Source organism: Caloenas nicobarica, chromosome 3, assembly GCF_036013445.1.
Source record: "Caloenas nicobarica isolate bCalNic1 chromosome 3, bCalNic1.hap1, whole genome shotgun sequence".
Classification (NCBI taxonomy): domain Eukaryota; kingdom Metazoa; phylum Chordata; class Aves; order Columbiformes; family Columbidae; genus Caloenas; species Caloenas nicobarica.
This window is the reverse complement of record NC_088247.1, coordinates 28,473,284-28,485,703: the sequence shown is the minus strand read 5'-3', so window position 1 is coordinate 28,485,703 and position 12,420 is coordinate 28,473,284. Positions and strand designations below refer to the sequence as shown.

The 12,420-nt window shown below is 37.3% G+C and overlaps 1 protein-coding gene across 1 annotated transcript in view; it reads left to right on the top strand.

Moving 5' to 3' along the window:
- EYS (eyes shut homolog) overlaps nucleotides 1-12,420 on the top strand; it is an 826,250-nt gene that overhangs the window by 783,707 nt on the left and 30,123 nt on the right. The window contains exons 43-45 of the mRNA XM_065631328.1: nucleotides 3,999-4,165; nucleotides 4,355-4,499; nucleotides 10,857-11,031. Of these exons, the coding sequence (XP_065487400.1) occupies nucleotides 3,999-4,165; nucleotides 4,355-4,499; nucleotides 10,857-11,031 (487 nt within the window). The remainder of the gene's footprint in view (nucleotides 1-3,998; nucleotides 4,166-4,354; nucleotides 4,500-10,856; nucleotides 11,032-12,420) is intronic.

Here is a 12,420-nt window from a genome sequence, read left to right as displayed (position 1 = left end):
AGCCACCTGCCATTTCTTCTTCTTGTGTCCTCAACCAACCTGCTGCAGGAACAGCCACAAATTGCTGCTGTTGTCTCAGTGGCTGCACTTCCATGGCTCACAGAACTCTCAACACTGAAATCCAACCCTGTGGCAGCCAGAATTGGACTCTGTGTTATTTACATGAAATATTAGATCCTAATCATTGAGATCACTCAATACAAGTTAACCCAAGCTAGCTATGAATAAGTCCTGCTACAATCTGTGTAGCGAAGTATTCAACTTGGTCTGATTAACACAGCTGAGAAGCAGGTTATATAAATCTACTTACAACAATTGTACTAAGATTTTAGCAATACTTTAGGTATTCCTTCACAGCACCCCACTGTGGCAGGCTGATGTGGCCTCAGCATTGAAATGGGGTAAAACAGTAATACTACATGTGTTATGTCCATCCTAGCATTACTGTCCACACAGGATCCATAATATTGATGAAAGCTGAGAAAAAATTAATGAAATGTTAATGCAGATTTAAAGCAGTCAGGTAGAAACTACTTTATACTTAATAGATCATAGGAAACATAGTACTTATTTTTACCTTAATTGTTTCCACAATTGGAGCATGAGCTAACTTTTTGATTTGGAGCTGTCCTACAGGATTGTTGAAGCCTAGGGGGGATGTTTGGTGATGTGTCTTTAGGTCTAAACCCATCAGAGTAGGAAAGTGCTTTAGGTACCTAGATGTAAGTCTCTACTGCTACAGTAGATGCTTTACCATATCCAAAACATCACAAGTAGTTTGGCAGCTATGGCCCACAACATGTGGGAACCCTGTGCTTATGCTGAATAGGCTCAGAAAATTAATACTTCAGGAAGGTGAAAGGGGGGAGAAATTATTAGTTGCAGTTTTAAGATACTGAGGTCCCAAACTACATTTTTAAAAATGTTTGGGGGATGCCTTATGCAGTTACATATATATTGCATGAAACAACTGCAGTACATCACATCAATAGGATACAGGGTATTCTCCATTTGCTATGTTAATACATTTGATATTTTCTTAGGTCTCGTTTTCTTTACTTAAGTTCCTGTACACTCTAGGGCTTCTTCCCCTTTCTCCTCGTGGTAGACTTCTGAGAGTCAGAGTGTTAGTCTGCTACAATGCCAACTAAAACATGTTAGCTTAGAAGGGCTTGGCAGTTTACAATTAAGCCTGTTACTTTTAATTTGCAAAGATCCTGTCAAATTTAGCTGGTGCAGCTCAGCTATCAGCTGTACTTCAGTGTGCCGTGATACCCTGGTACAGCATATGGACAAACAGCCACAAACTGATTTACTTAATCTATTGAGTTGATTCTCCAAACTAGCCTAACATAAATAAATATTAAACCACTGTGAGTGTATTTAAACTCAAAACTTTTTTTTCTGTGTCTGTGTGTGAATCAGACTTTGCTAACTTTTTTTCCAAACTTCAGCAAAATATGGTCAGGCCTGGCTGATCCTGCTAACTGAACTATATTCAACACTATTTTAACTGCATCCAGGTCTAACACCGTTCATATCATGACAGTCACCATTTGCTCGCAGGCAGCTTTTCCTTTCACTTACTAATTATTTATTATTGTGGATGGAGGAAATATTGTCTTTATTTTTTGGCTAGCCAAGTGGAAATGGTGCATTGACATTACCTAGAGTATTTCCACCTAGTAATTCAGAAAGCAGCTTTCAAAAAAGTTTTATAACAATTATACATAGCTCTTTTGTAATGCAAACAAACACAAATGAATCATTAGTACATTATTTTCAATGACAAGAATGAACCCCCACATTCAGACATCTTTCTACAACTTTGGGAACTGAATTTCAAACTGTCAGTACAGAAATAGGAAATGTAACCAAACAAAAATCACACCAGTTTGTCTACTTTCTTTACTCAGGATAGAATATGAAGGATTCTATGAATAAATATGAAATGTAGAGCACCGATAGTGTGAATTAACCTGTTGGGTTGTTGGGGTTTTTTTCAGTTACAAGAAGTCCAAATATAATACAAAAAAATGCTTAAAAATAAACCAGATACATTGCACTGAAGTCTGTCTCAAAAAGGCCTGCCTGCAGGGTGTGCCCTGTAATGTCAAAGTCATTGTGGAGCTCATGCAACCATATTTAGCTGAATTGAGTAGAAGAAATTCTTACTGGTGTCTTTAATGTGCCTCCCCTGGTTTTTCAGGCCAAATCATGTAACTACCTTGTGGACACTGTTAAAAATAGAAGTGTTGGTAATGACTTTAAAAAACTGTTGTTTTCAGTTTAGACATCCTTCACTGGTAATGCCAATGTAACTGAAGGCAATGGGGTTTCATTCAGTCATGAACAAATCATCTAAATAAAAAGAAACAGTGTTTGTGTTTTATTCAACTGAATGTAACTGCACATTTTCTACAGAGGCTGCATATTAAAATTCTTTGGAATAAGCTTTTCTTTTTATATATATTCATGTTACATCAAAATAGTAACGATATAGAAAAATCAAACTTCTGTATAGAAAAAGCAGAGTACTGTTCCTCCTCCTTCCCACATTGCTAAAGCAGCATGTTCACTTACAACATATGAGACAAGGGAAATACAGTAGTTTTGGCCATGAAACATTAGTATGCAGAACTTCGCTGTGAGGATGAAATATACCTATCGTTGCTTCTTGTGGGGGAAAAGCCCACTTTATCTTTTGCAAATGAAGCAAACTCCCCATGCATGGGGGCATCAAAGAATACAATTGAAATGACGGGCACCATATGACACTGCAAGAACAAATAGGAAGAGACCTTCCCTAAACCAAATACAAAATGAGATACCCTTATGAAAACAGAATATCAAATAAAACACAATTTACATGCATGAAATTGAATGCTGAATTGCTTGAATTCACAGGAGAGTTGTAAAAAGAAATTGATGGCTTTGAATTTCAATTCAGGGCATCCTAATCCAAGACTGATAACATTCTTCCCTTTTACCATTGTTTGTATCCCAGTTCTTTTACCATACTAGGAGTATGTGCAAAAGAAAGGGTGGGTTTTGTAAAAATAATCAAGTTGATAATGTTTTTTCTAATGGTGGTTTTACTCTTGCCTACATGAGTAGACTGAATTCTCTTCAAAGATGCCAGTGTAAATATCCATTTACTCAGATAACCAGGAATGAGTCCAGAAACTTAATTCTCACTCACAGGCTTTATGTCAGACTTAAAAACCTTTCAAATGAGATTTTATAGCATAGTACCTGATAAGCACAGACTACACTTCCAGCATGTAGTTCTAAATATAAAGAAATTAATTTATTTACTGCAGATTTTCACATGAATGAATTCTAACCTGAAAGTCTAAGAAGACTTCAGAGAATTAGAGCATACAGCTGTTCTGACCAGAGAAACCTCAGTAAGAAATACTCTAGAACCACCCTAATCAGGGGCAGCTGCAGTAAAGTCTCCAGGCACTCTTGGATTGAGGACAGCTGACCAAGCTTCAGGCCCATATCCCTATTTTTCCCCTTACCTCACAGTAGCAGCTGCTCTCAAGTACCTACCATGAAAGCAAACCGGAATAGAATTAAGTCATGGGCTTTTCTCACATGCAACTTGGAATTTCAATTTGCTCGTTTTAAGATTCTGGAGAAAGTTGAGAATTTATTCATGCTGTAGGGGGAGGGAGCAGCAATGGCTGCTAAATTTACCAGGCTCAACAGGTTTTGTGAATGTCATTAACCTACTCCAGTGTGAAAAAGAACTTCCCTAAAAAAGTCTGAAATATGTTCAAAATCTCTGCAGTTTCCACTTTAAATCCACAAGAGTACTGGAAATAGTATTACTAGTTAAACAGAGGATATTAAAATGTATATAAAATTTAAAACCTTCCTGGCTAAATTTTTCCTAAACTGATATATTGTCAGTGGATTTGGAGAATTTTTTGTGCACCAGTATTCACTAGATCCTAGAATAAGTAGTTATTCTTCTTTTGCCTTTTCAGGTCTGAATGGAGATGATTTCTTGGTGTTAGGCCTCCGTAATGGCCGAGTTGTATATAGCTACAATCTAGGTTCTGGCACAGCAACAATCAGTAGTAAACCACTTGATCTGACACTCAGTATTCATGTCATCCATCTTGGCAGATATCTACAAAAAGGCTGGCTGAAGGTAAGAAATTACTTCCTTTAGAAGGATAGCTCTTAGATGAAAGTGTCCCTTATTTTTCCCACATTTTATATGGAAAGTTTAAAAACTACTTTTGTGTTTCCCTGTTAAGTTTGGAGGACTGTCTTCATTAGGTGTTTCTATATAAGGTAAATTCCTTTATTGTAACAAATATAAATGTTTCATTGAAAGGTGGATGATCACAAGAATAAAACTGTCGCTTCTCCTGGGAGACTGGTTGGACTCAATGTCTTCAGTCAGTTTTATTTGGGAGGCTATTATGAGTATATTCCAGAACTCCTACCGAACGGATCTAGATTTAAGAACGGCTTTCAAGGTAAAGATAATACTGTTTTCACTTCCTTTTAAAACATGCATTATGTTGTTTCAGTTGCCTATGAAATAAAGATCTAAAATCTATGTGTTGTAAGGAAACAAACTAGGATCTCCTTTGGCTGAGATCCTCGTGACTTTTTCACTATTTTACTATGATAACTAAGAAACATGATGCAAAGAGAAGCTTTGCTAACTATTTTTAATATTTTCTGTTTCTGATAAAAATGGAAGTTTGCCGTGATATAATTTCTTCTTATCTGTCCCTATTCTACAGCATCTCTCCAAAAGGACTTCCTTTCTCTGTGGTAAAGCAGCTTAGATTCTTCTCCCCACTAGCTCTGACTATTGTCACTGTCAGTGCTGTTTTGGGTATCAGTTTTCATGCTGAAAGCTTCTTTATGATAGGACACAGTGAAATTCGGGTTGTTTTGTTTTTCCTGACATCATGATCTAGGTCTCTAGATAGGACCTAAGTAATTCCTGTTAGAAATATTTCAGCTCTTTTTCTAACAGATAATAATTCCTACCTCAAAACTGATATTTGAAGCTTTGTAGAAATCTTAATTCAACTCCTACCAGATCAGCAACGAAGCAAATGATTAGTTCATAACACTTCTTCATTTTCTTTCCTTACTTCCATAGAAATAATGTGCTCAATATTTGTGAGGTAAAGTTCAATTTATTTTAAGCACTGGAAAACCTTTAAAATGAAAATGTTTTGCCAGAGCAGAGCAAAGTTTGAGTTCTCAATTATAAAATTGGGGCCACATTATGAAAGGCAAACATAGCAATAAATTCACTTTTGTACACTACTACACTCCATTTCTACTAAGGCCGTGTAACTGCTTCTTTTCCAACCATCACCCTACTACTTTGTCTTACACAGAAGCTTCCTCAATATCAATTTCTTATCCTGTAATGAGCTTTTCACTCAAAAAGTCATATGAATTAACATTTCACCTGTCTCCATCTTTTCAGGAAGTATGGATTGAATAGTTATACTTTTCATAGCTTCTTAAGAGCTTGCAAATTGGCATTTCATAAAACATAATGTCTATGCAAGTATTTTAATAGTGTCAATATTTGTGAAGTACTTCTGGCTTATTTTATAGACATGTTAATGTCTATTCCAACAGGAATCTCTGGTGCTTCACTTTAACCGCAAAACTTTTGCCAGTTTTGGAGGTTCTTTAGTTGCAAGTGCATTGTGGTGGCCAAATTTCTACAAATGCAGAATGAATATTTTTTCCCCCAAGAAACAAAAGTATTTCAAAGTTTGTGTACTGTTAGTTACTGTACTATTTAGTGATTTTTCTTACTGTTTAAAAAAAAGTGTCTACCTCGAAATTTTGTCAGACATGTAGCACATAAACAGTTTTCTCTTTATCCCTATCATTCACAGCATTAAGTCTACTATATTTGCTAATTCATTCCTTGTTCCAGTTCCCACCAGCAGTTTGTCTCTGTTTTTCAGAGCACATTGACTTTCAAGGAAGCTACACCTCCCTATGACCGATTTCATATGACTTTTTTCAGGTAGTCAGCATCTCATTTGTTCTTCTAGCACAGATTTCTCCCCAGTTTCAGTTCTCAGGATCCTCAGGATCAGAAATAAACCTCCACAGCTCTTCTCCAGAGCAGGAGCTTCATTACTACTAACATAAAAGAGAATTTTGAACCATTTTACTTCAGCCAATCTGCAGCTATAGGGAGCCAACAGAAAAACTCTGAAAGTGACAAACAAGATAAATTTATCTAGCACATACTCGATTAAACTGCTCAGACCTTCAGAAAGCTCTGTTGGCTGCTTTAGAAGGCATGATTTATTAAAACCACTTTGCTTCTAATACTCGAGTGTACCTCTCCTCTTGTAAGCAATCACTATTGGATCAAGAAACATGGAGGTCAGCCTTGCTGCTGCAGACTAACTGTCCCCAATGTCAGTGTGCAATCATTTAGGGTTTTTACTCTGTACAGCTGCTGTTTCGGACCATTTCCTCCCTTACCTGCATGCCTTCAGCAGCTGTTGTCCAAATAATTCCATGGGGGAGCAGGAAACAGAAAATAAATGTCTTTAATATACTAACTTAATAACCAAAAGATTGGGAATTTTAAGTTTAGGAAATTTGGGGACCGGCACCTGCAGATTCTTTTGCTAGGCTGAAGAATGTTTGATGGTAGCTTAAGCAATTTAGAAAACTTCCTTAAGCCCCTGTGAGAAGCTGAAGAAATTAGTAAAGGTAGAGCTCAGATGAAGCAGCCATGTTCACGTGGAGTTTGAGGTGCTCTCAACTTTAAACTTCATCCAAATTTGTAGCTCCTTTTGGGCTTACAGGAGCCTTTTGTAAATGGGAACATGGTAGGTTAGTTAAGTGTCCAGCTTTTCTGCATTGTCCTATAACAGGGGGCCCTTTGAGGGTCTTCTGAGGTGTGTACCAAAGCATCCTGCAGCTGCTCTAAAAAGTCAGTGTGGGTTTTAGGTAGCTGCAAGTCTTGTGGCCAAAGAGACTTAGCCTGCTCATTACGGACAATCTGAAATGGAGTATAAAATCAACTGCCTCATGTTTAGGTCTGCATAACTCAAACTATGACTCACCTACACAAGATGAGACAGAGAATTATTTGGAAAAAGCCAGAAGTTACATCTGGCTTTCTGGACCTCGCATCTCTGAGAAAGGCAGAGAGAAATCTGGTGTCAGCGAGAAAAAAGAGGGAAAGTTCTGATGTTTCACACTCTGTGCTACCATGATGGCACGATGCAGTCTCTAGCCATAGAAGCAATGGATGGAGAGCCAGGGCTTGCATCTAGAAATAAGTGAGGAGCAACTTATTGTTCCTGTGGTCCTGTTCATAAATAGGGTGAAGTATGTCTATAGAAGCAATCTGTTGTTTGACAGCAAATGGTATTAAGTGGAGGAGTAAAAAGGCAAAAGAAGCTCTTACCATAAAGCTGAACTGTTTCTTCTGCACTGAAAGAGCCATCTCTTCATTTAAATTATTTTGTACAGAAGTAAATAAAATTCCAGCTACTGTAGTCACTTTTAAAAATAAAGTAAACCCAGAACTCAGCTGAGTTCCAAATAGATACAAATACAGTCTTGTGGTCAAAGTTTCTGTTCATAATAATATAGAATACATTATAAGCCTGCCAGGGCAACGATTACTTTTCTTTATGTTCTGCATCACAGCTGTCACAGAGAAAAGTGACTTCTGAAGTAGTTTTTAGTCAGTGTTGCCTCTTGCATCACAGTTGGGTATGGTTCATACAGGCCCTCTGGGTGTTTGGGTCATAGCTCAGAACAGCACTGGGTAGTTATTGTGGAGGCCATTTTCCTTTTTAGACAAACACCCCACCACTCACAAGCAGTCAAGAAAAGCAAGGGAAAAGCAAAGCACTTCAGGACAAGTAGAATTTTAGAAATGTGTAAATTCAGTACTCCATTCAGATAGACCGCAGTTTACCTATGTATCTATTTGCTTTGTGTATTTTTAGTCAAATTAGTACCAAGTCCTTCCAAGCAGGTAAGCAAGACTAGAGAGAAATTTTTGAAAAAAATATTTGTATAAGAATATAGCCAAAAAAAAAAAAGTACAGCTGAGTAATGAACTCATGTTTTTTATTATAATCTCTGAAGTTTATCTAATCTATTGTTTGTGGCCCTTTGGCGGTTTGCAAGCTCTGCATGACCGGAGTGAAAGCTATAAATTAAATTGAGAGGAAAAAAAAATCATTGACAGAAAGCTTTAAGCGCAGTCTCAGGATTACAAACAAAGAGGTGGTATATCCTCAGCAAGTGCACTGTCTTGTTGAGTCTGATTTCAGTTTATTTGCATCAAACTTTAATCTCCAGGATCAAATCAAGTTTAACTCACAAATTCAGAAATTTCTTTTGAGTTCCTCTTGCTAACTTGGCTGTGTCAGAAAACCGCTCCACTATTCAGCATAGTTGGCAGTCTCTTGTTAAAAGAGGCCCAGGACTGGGAAAGCAAAAAGAATTCAGGTCAGAAAGAAGGCACATTCATCAGCTGATCCTTCTGCAGGAGGCTGTACAGTGCTTGCTACAACAGGCTCAAATTGCTGCTCTGAGTCCTTCTTCTGCATCCCACTAACTAAGCATTTGAAGAAAAAAGAAAATTAAATGAAAAAAATCAGTTGAACTCATAAAGCTGGGTCCAAACACCCTAATACATACTATATGCTTTGTTTACAAGTGCTCAAGAACTGTTTCTAACCTAGATGTTCTGCTGGTACAGTTAAACTAGTCACCAGCACAAATGCCAGTTTATTTTCCATGGTGACCTTACCAGTTCTTGGGTACTCACTGTGCTTTCCATTGTTTACACAGAGCTCTGGGCTGTTTTTCCTTAGCACTCCAGCAAGACTCAGGAGAACAGAACATGCTTTATCTGCTACTGATAAACAGATGAAACATTAGTTGGGATTTACTGAGCGTATGGTGGCCTAAAACCAACACTGTTAAAAGCAAAGAAACAATAATATGAAGATAACAAGTCATCATCAAACTAGGTTATTTTTAAATTGCTTAATATGAATTTTTTAATTATCAGCTGTGTGTTAATATAAACAGAACTAAAAAATGTGTATAACATGGGAAAAGCCTTTCTAAGCTGCTTTTACTAACATTGTTCTAACTGTAGTTAAAGGAGTTATCTTGCTATAAGTATTCTTATATTTTGTAAAAAAAAATTATGTGATTATAAAAAAAAATCAAGGTTGGACATTGATTGTGTCTTTCAGATGCAAGTATTTTTCTTCTGTGATTTCAGTGAAGCATGCAAAAACTCATATTAAGTGATTTTTTTAAAAAAGACAGAGTGATGGTTACTTGCAATCTCCATATTGTATCCTTTCCTTTTCATACTAAGCAGAAATCCTCTGGCATGCACTGCTGAATACCTACTATTTTCATGATTTCAAACACTGTAGGAATTCACCATATCTCAGCTAAACTGTATAAATCAGGTTTAGAAAGGTATGAGCATTTCCAAACACATTACTGTTCTGGATTAACTAAAGTGGTTTAAAAGCTGATTTTCAGTTTAAAAATGTATATATTTATGTATCGATCTGGATGACATTTCTAAACTGCTTAAGGCTACCTTTAAATGGGACTCTGAGTCGTTTGGATGTTCAGGTATATTTCGAAAGGTTACTTAGGGTTTGATCCAAAAAGATGTAGTACATGGCATAATATTCGGGTTTGCAGTACTTAAATGAGCATGCAGATCTGGGAAACTGATTCAGAAATACTGATGAATTAAGTTAGACCCATAAGGCTAACCATCTTGTGCTGTCACTAGGAACAGCAAAGACTTTCCAAAGGGGCGGTCCCCAGAAATCCCACACACAAAGCAGGAGCTACCTGGAGGCAGCAAGTGGGGAACACCTCTGCTTCACTCTGAAGCTTTGGCCCCTCTTTTCACTTGGGATACCAATGTTTTAGCAAATTAAAAGAACATCAGGGCAGAGATCAAGGCACTGGCACTCAATCATCCCTACAAATAAATTCTTACAATGGTCCCTGACAAATATTTGGTCTGTAACAACTATAATTTTTCCAAACAATTCTTCGGTATATTCAGGGACTTAGCATAATCTAGGGACCATTTCCCATCAGTAGTCTAGATGCAGCTATACTGCAGCTACACATGACCAAGAAACAGACCGTGGAAGTGTTTACCTTACTAGTATACATTAAACTTTTGAATTATTTTCTGAGATTAAGGGCCTAAAGGAGCAGCATACACCTAGTTCAAAATGTGGTCAAATGCAATGTGACCTGTATGTACCAGGGCCTGAAGCATTCATTTGAGAAGGGGAGGATCTAGGTGCTTCTCTGAAGGGGTCCTTTTCAAGCTAAGGAAATTCAAGTCCACATTTCCTGCCTGCATTATATTAGTCAGTATTCTCTGGATTCTTAAGTATTTTACATTAAACAGTCTTCTTGGTATATACTCTCCTTTTTTTCTGTGTTTGTTTTTGTTTGTTTGGTTGGTTTCGACTGCTTTTATCTGATATAGATGCATTCCTGTAAGAGCATGCATGTATAAACACAAAACTGCACCTAGTCATTCCTCAGTTGGTGACTTTGTATTCTGTCTATTCCTTGAGAAATTACTTCTGTTGCTTTACCTATCATTAAATGAAGGAACTTATGATCATCCACTTATTTGCACTTACTGTCAGCATATCTTTAGCACATGTAAATGGCATGGTTGCCCACCCACTGAAGACATTTTAGTGGAACCCATTCATTGAGGGTTGACACTGTCCTGTTATTTGGTTTGTTTCGACTTCTTCTGTCTGTTTTAAACAATTTTTTTTTCTACTTTTGAGGTTGCATTTTTGATGTTCAAGTTCGCACCAGCATGAATCAAGAGTTTAAGTCACCAGGGACTCCAGAAGGTCACCCCAATTCTGGTCGCAGCGTTGGACAATGTAAAGATTCCCCATGCAGTTTAATAAAATGCAGGAATGGTGGGAAGTGCATAGAAAGTGGCTCTACTGTTTAGTAAGTATACTTTTTTTTTTTTTAGACTACGTTATAGACTGATCTCTAGACTAATAACTATGGTAATTTAGTGGCTTCATAACAGAAGTCTCCAGGGGCCTGTCATCTTGAAAGAAAAGAAAGAAAATAAAGAAAAGGGAAAAAAAAAAAGGAAAATAGAAAGGAAGGAGAAAGCTGCTGAAGGCTTCATTGAGTTACACAGAAAATTTTAATCTTATATTAATAAAATCAAAACTAAAATACTAAAATTATGTTAGGACACTTTCTGGGAAACTTTTTAAAGAAAGTCCATGGACTGACTCTGCTCCACTAAAGTCACTGGCATCCTGACTTGACTACGAAATGCATGGAAAGAACTAGATGTTTAAGAAAGACATTTTCAAAACACTAGATGAGCAGCCTAGCTAGCAGAGAACAAACAGCAAAGAGGACAGCTTGACTGTCTTAATTTCTGAACATTTCTGATGGAGCAAAAACAGGTGACTTCTGTTTCCTGGAAATTACTATTTTCATCTAAGACTCCCCTTTCTGGAGTAAACAACTGACTGCCCAACATCAGAAAGTTCTGAGCCAGTTCAAATCCTTAAGAGCTCCCTTACCTAGCACCTGTGCATCCTTCTCTCCTGCTCAGTCTCTCCCTAATACACACAGTTGTCTGTGCCTCCACTTGTGATTTCTGTGGATACTTTCCTGATTCTCAAATGCACCTTCTCTGGTCACTCTTCATGCCATTCTCATGTGTTCATTCACTGTTGCCTTTCCAGATCTGCTGGCTGGCCTGCTCATGTAAGACCTTCTTAATCCATTTCAAACAATACAAGATGTGTTAGTAAGGACGTAATGTTAAAATGGTTTGAACTATGTCAGTTCATCATATAAGCTGTTCACCTGGCTGACCTATGGCATAATAAGTGATGATGAGGACAAGTGGCCCAGAAGACAAGTCTATGGTCTTTCATACCTTATCACTAAGTGTAGATGGATCATAGTGCCCAGACTGAAAGGCATACAAGAAGGAAGTACATTTGTAGTTCCGAATTGCTGTTGTGTATCAACACTTCCATTGTAATAAATCGTGTTTTCAAACACTTTGTAACACAGCTGTAAAACCTTTGCTGAGGAGCATCTTTGATTTTAAAAGTATCTGCCAAGATTAATTATTCTTGCTTCCCCTATGTGCTTCTGCATGTGTTCATTTATTTACACATATTTGCATAATTATTTTAAAAAGAGAAAAGTGCTGATTTAAAACATCTGAAGACACTGACTGAAAACACTGCAGACAGCAAGACAGATAAGAAGAAAAAAAAACAGGCTTTGCACTGTAGAGCTTCTGTGTATTTTTCTTCAAAACAACAAAGAACTGTCCTTCCATGTGCTACAAAGAAA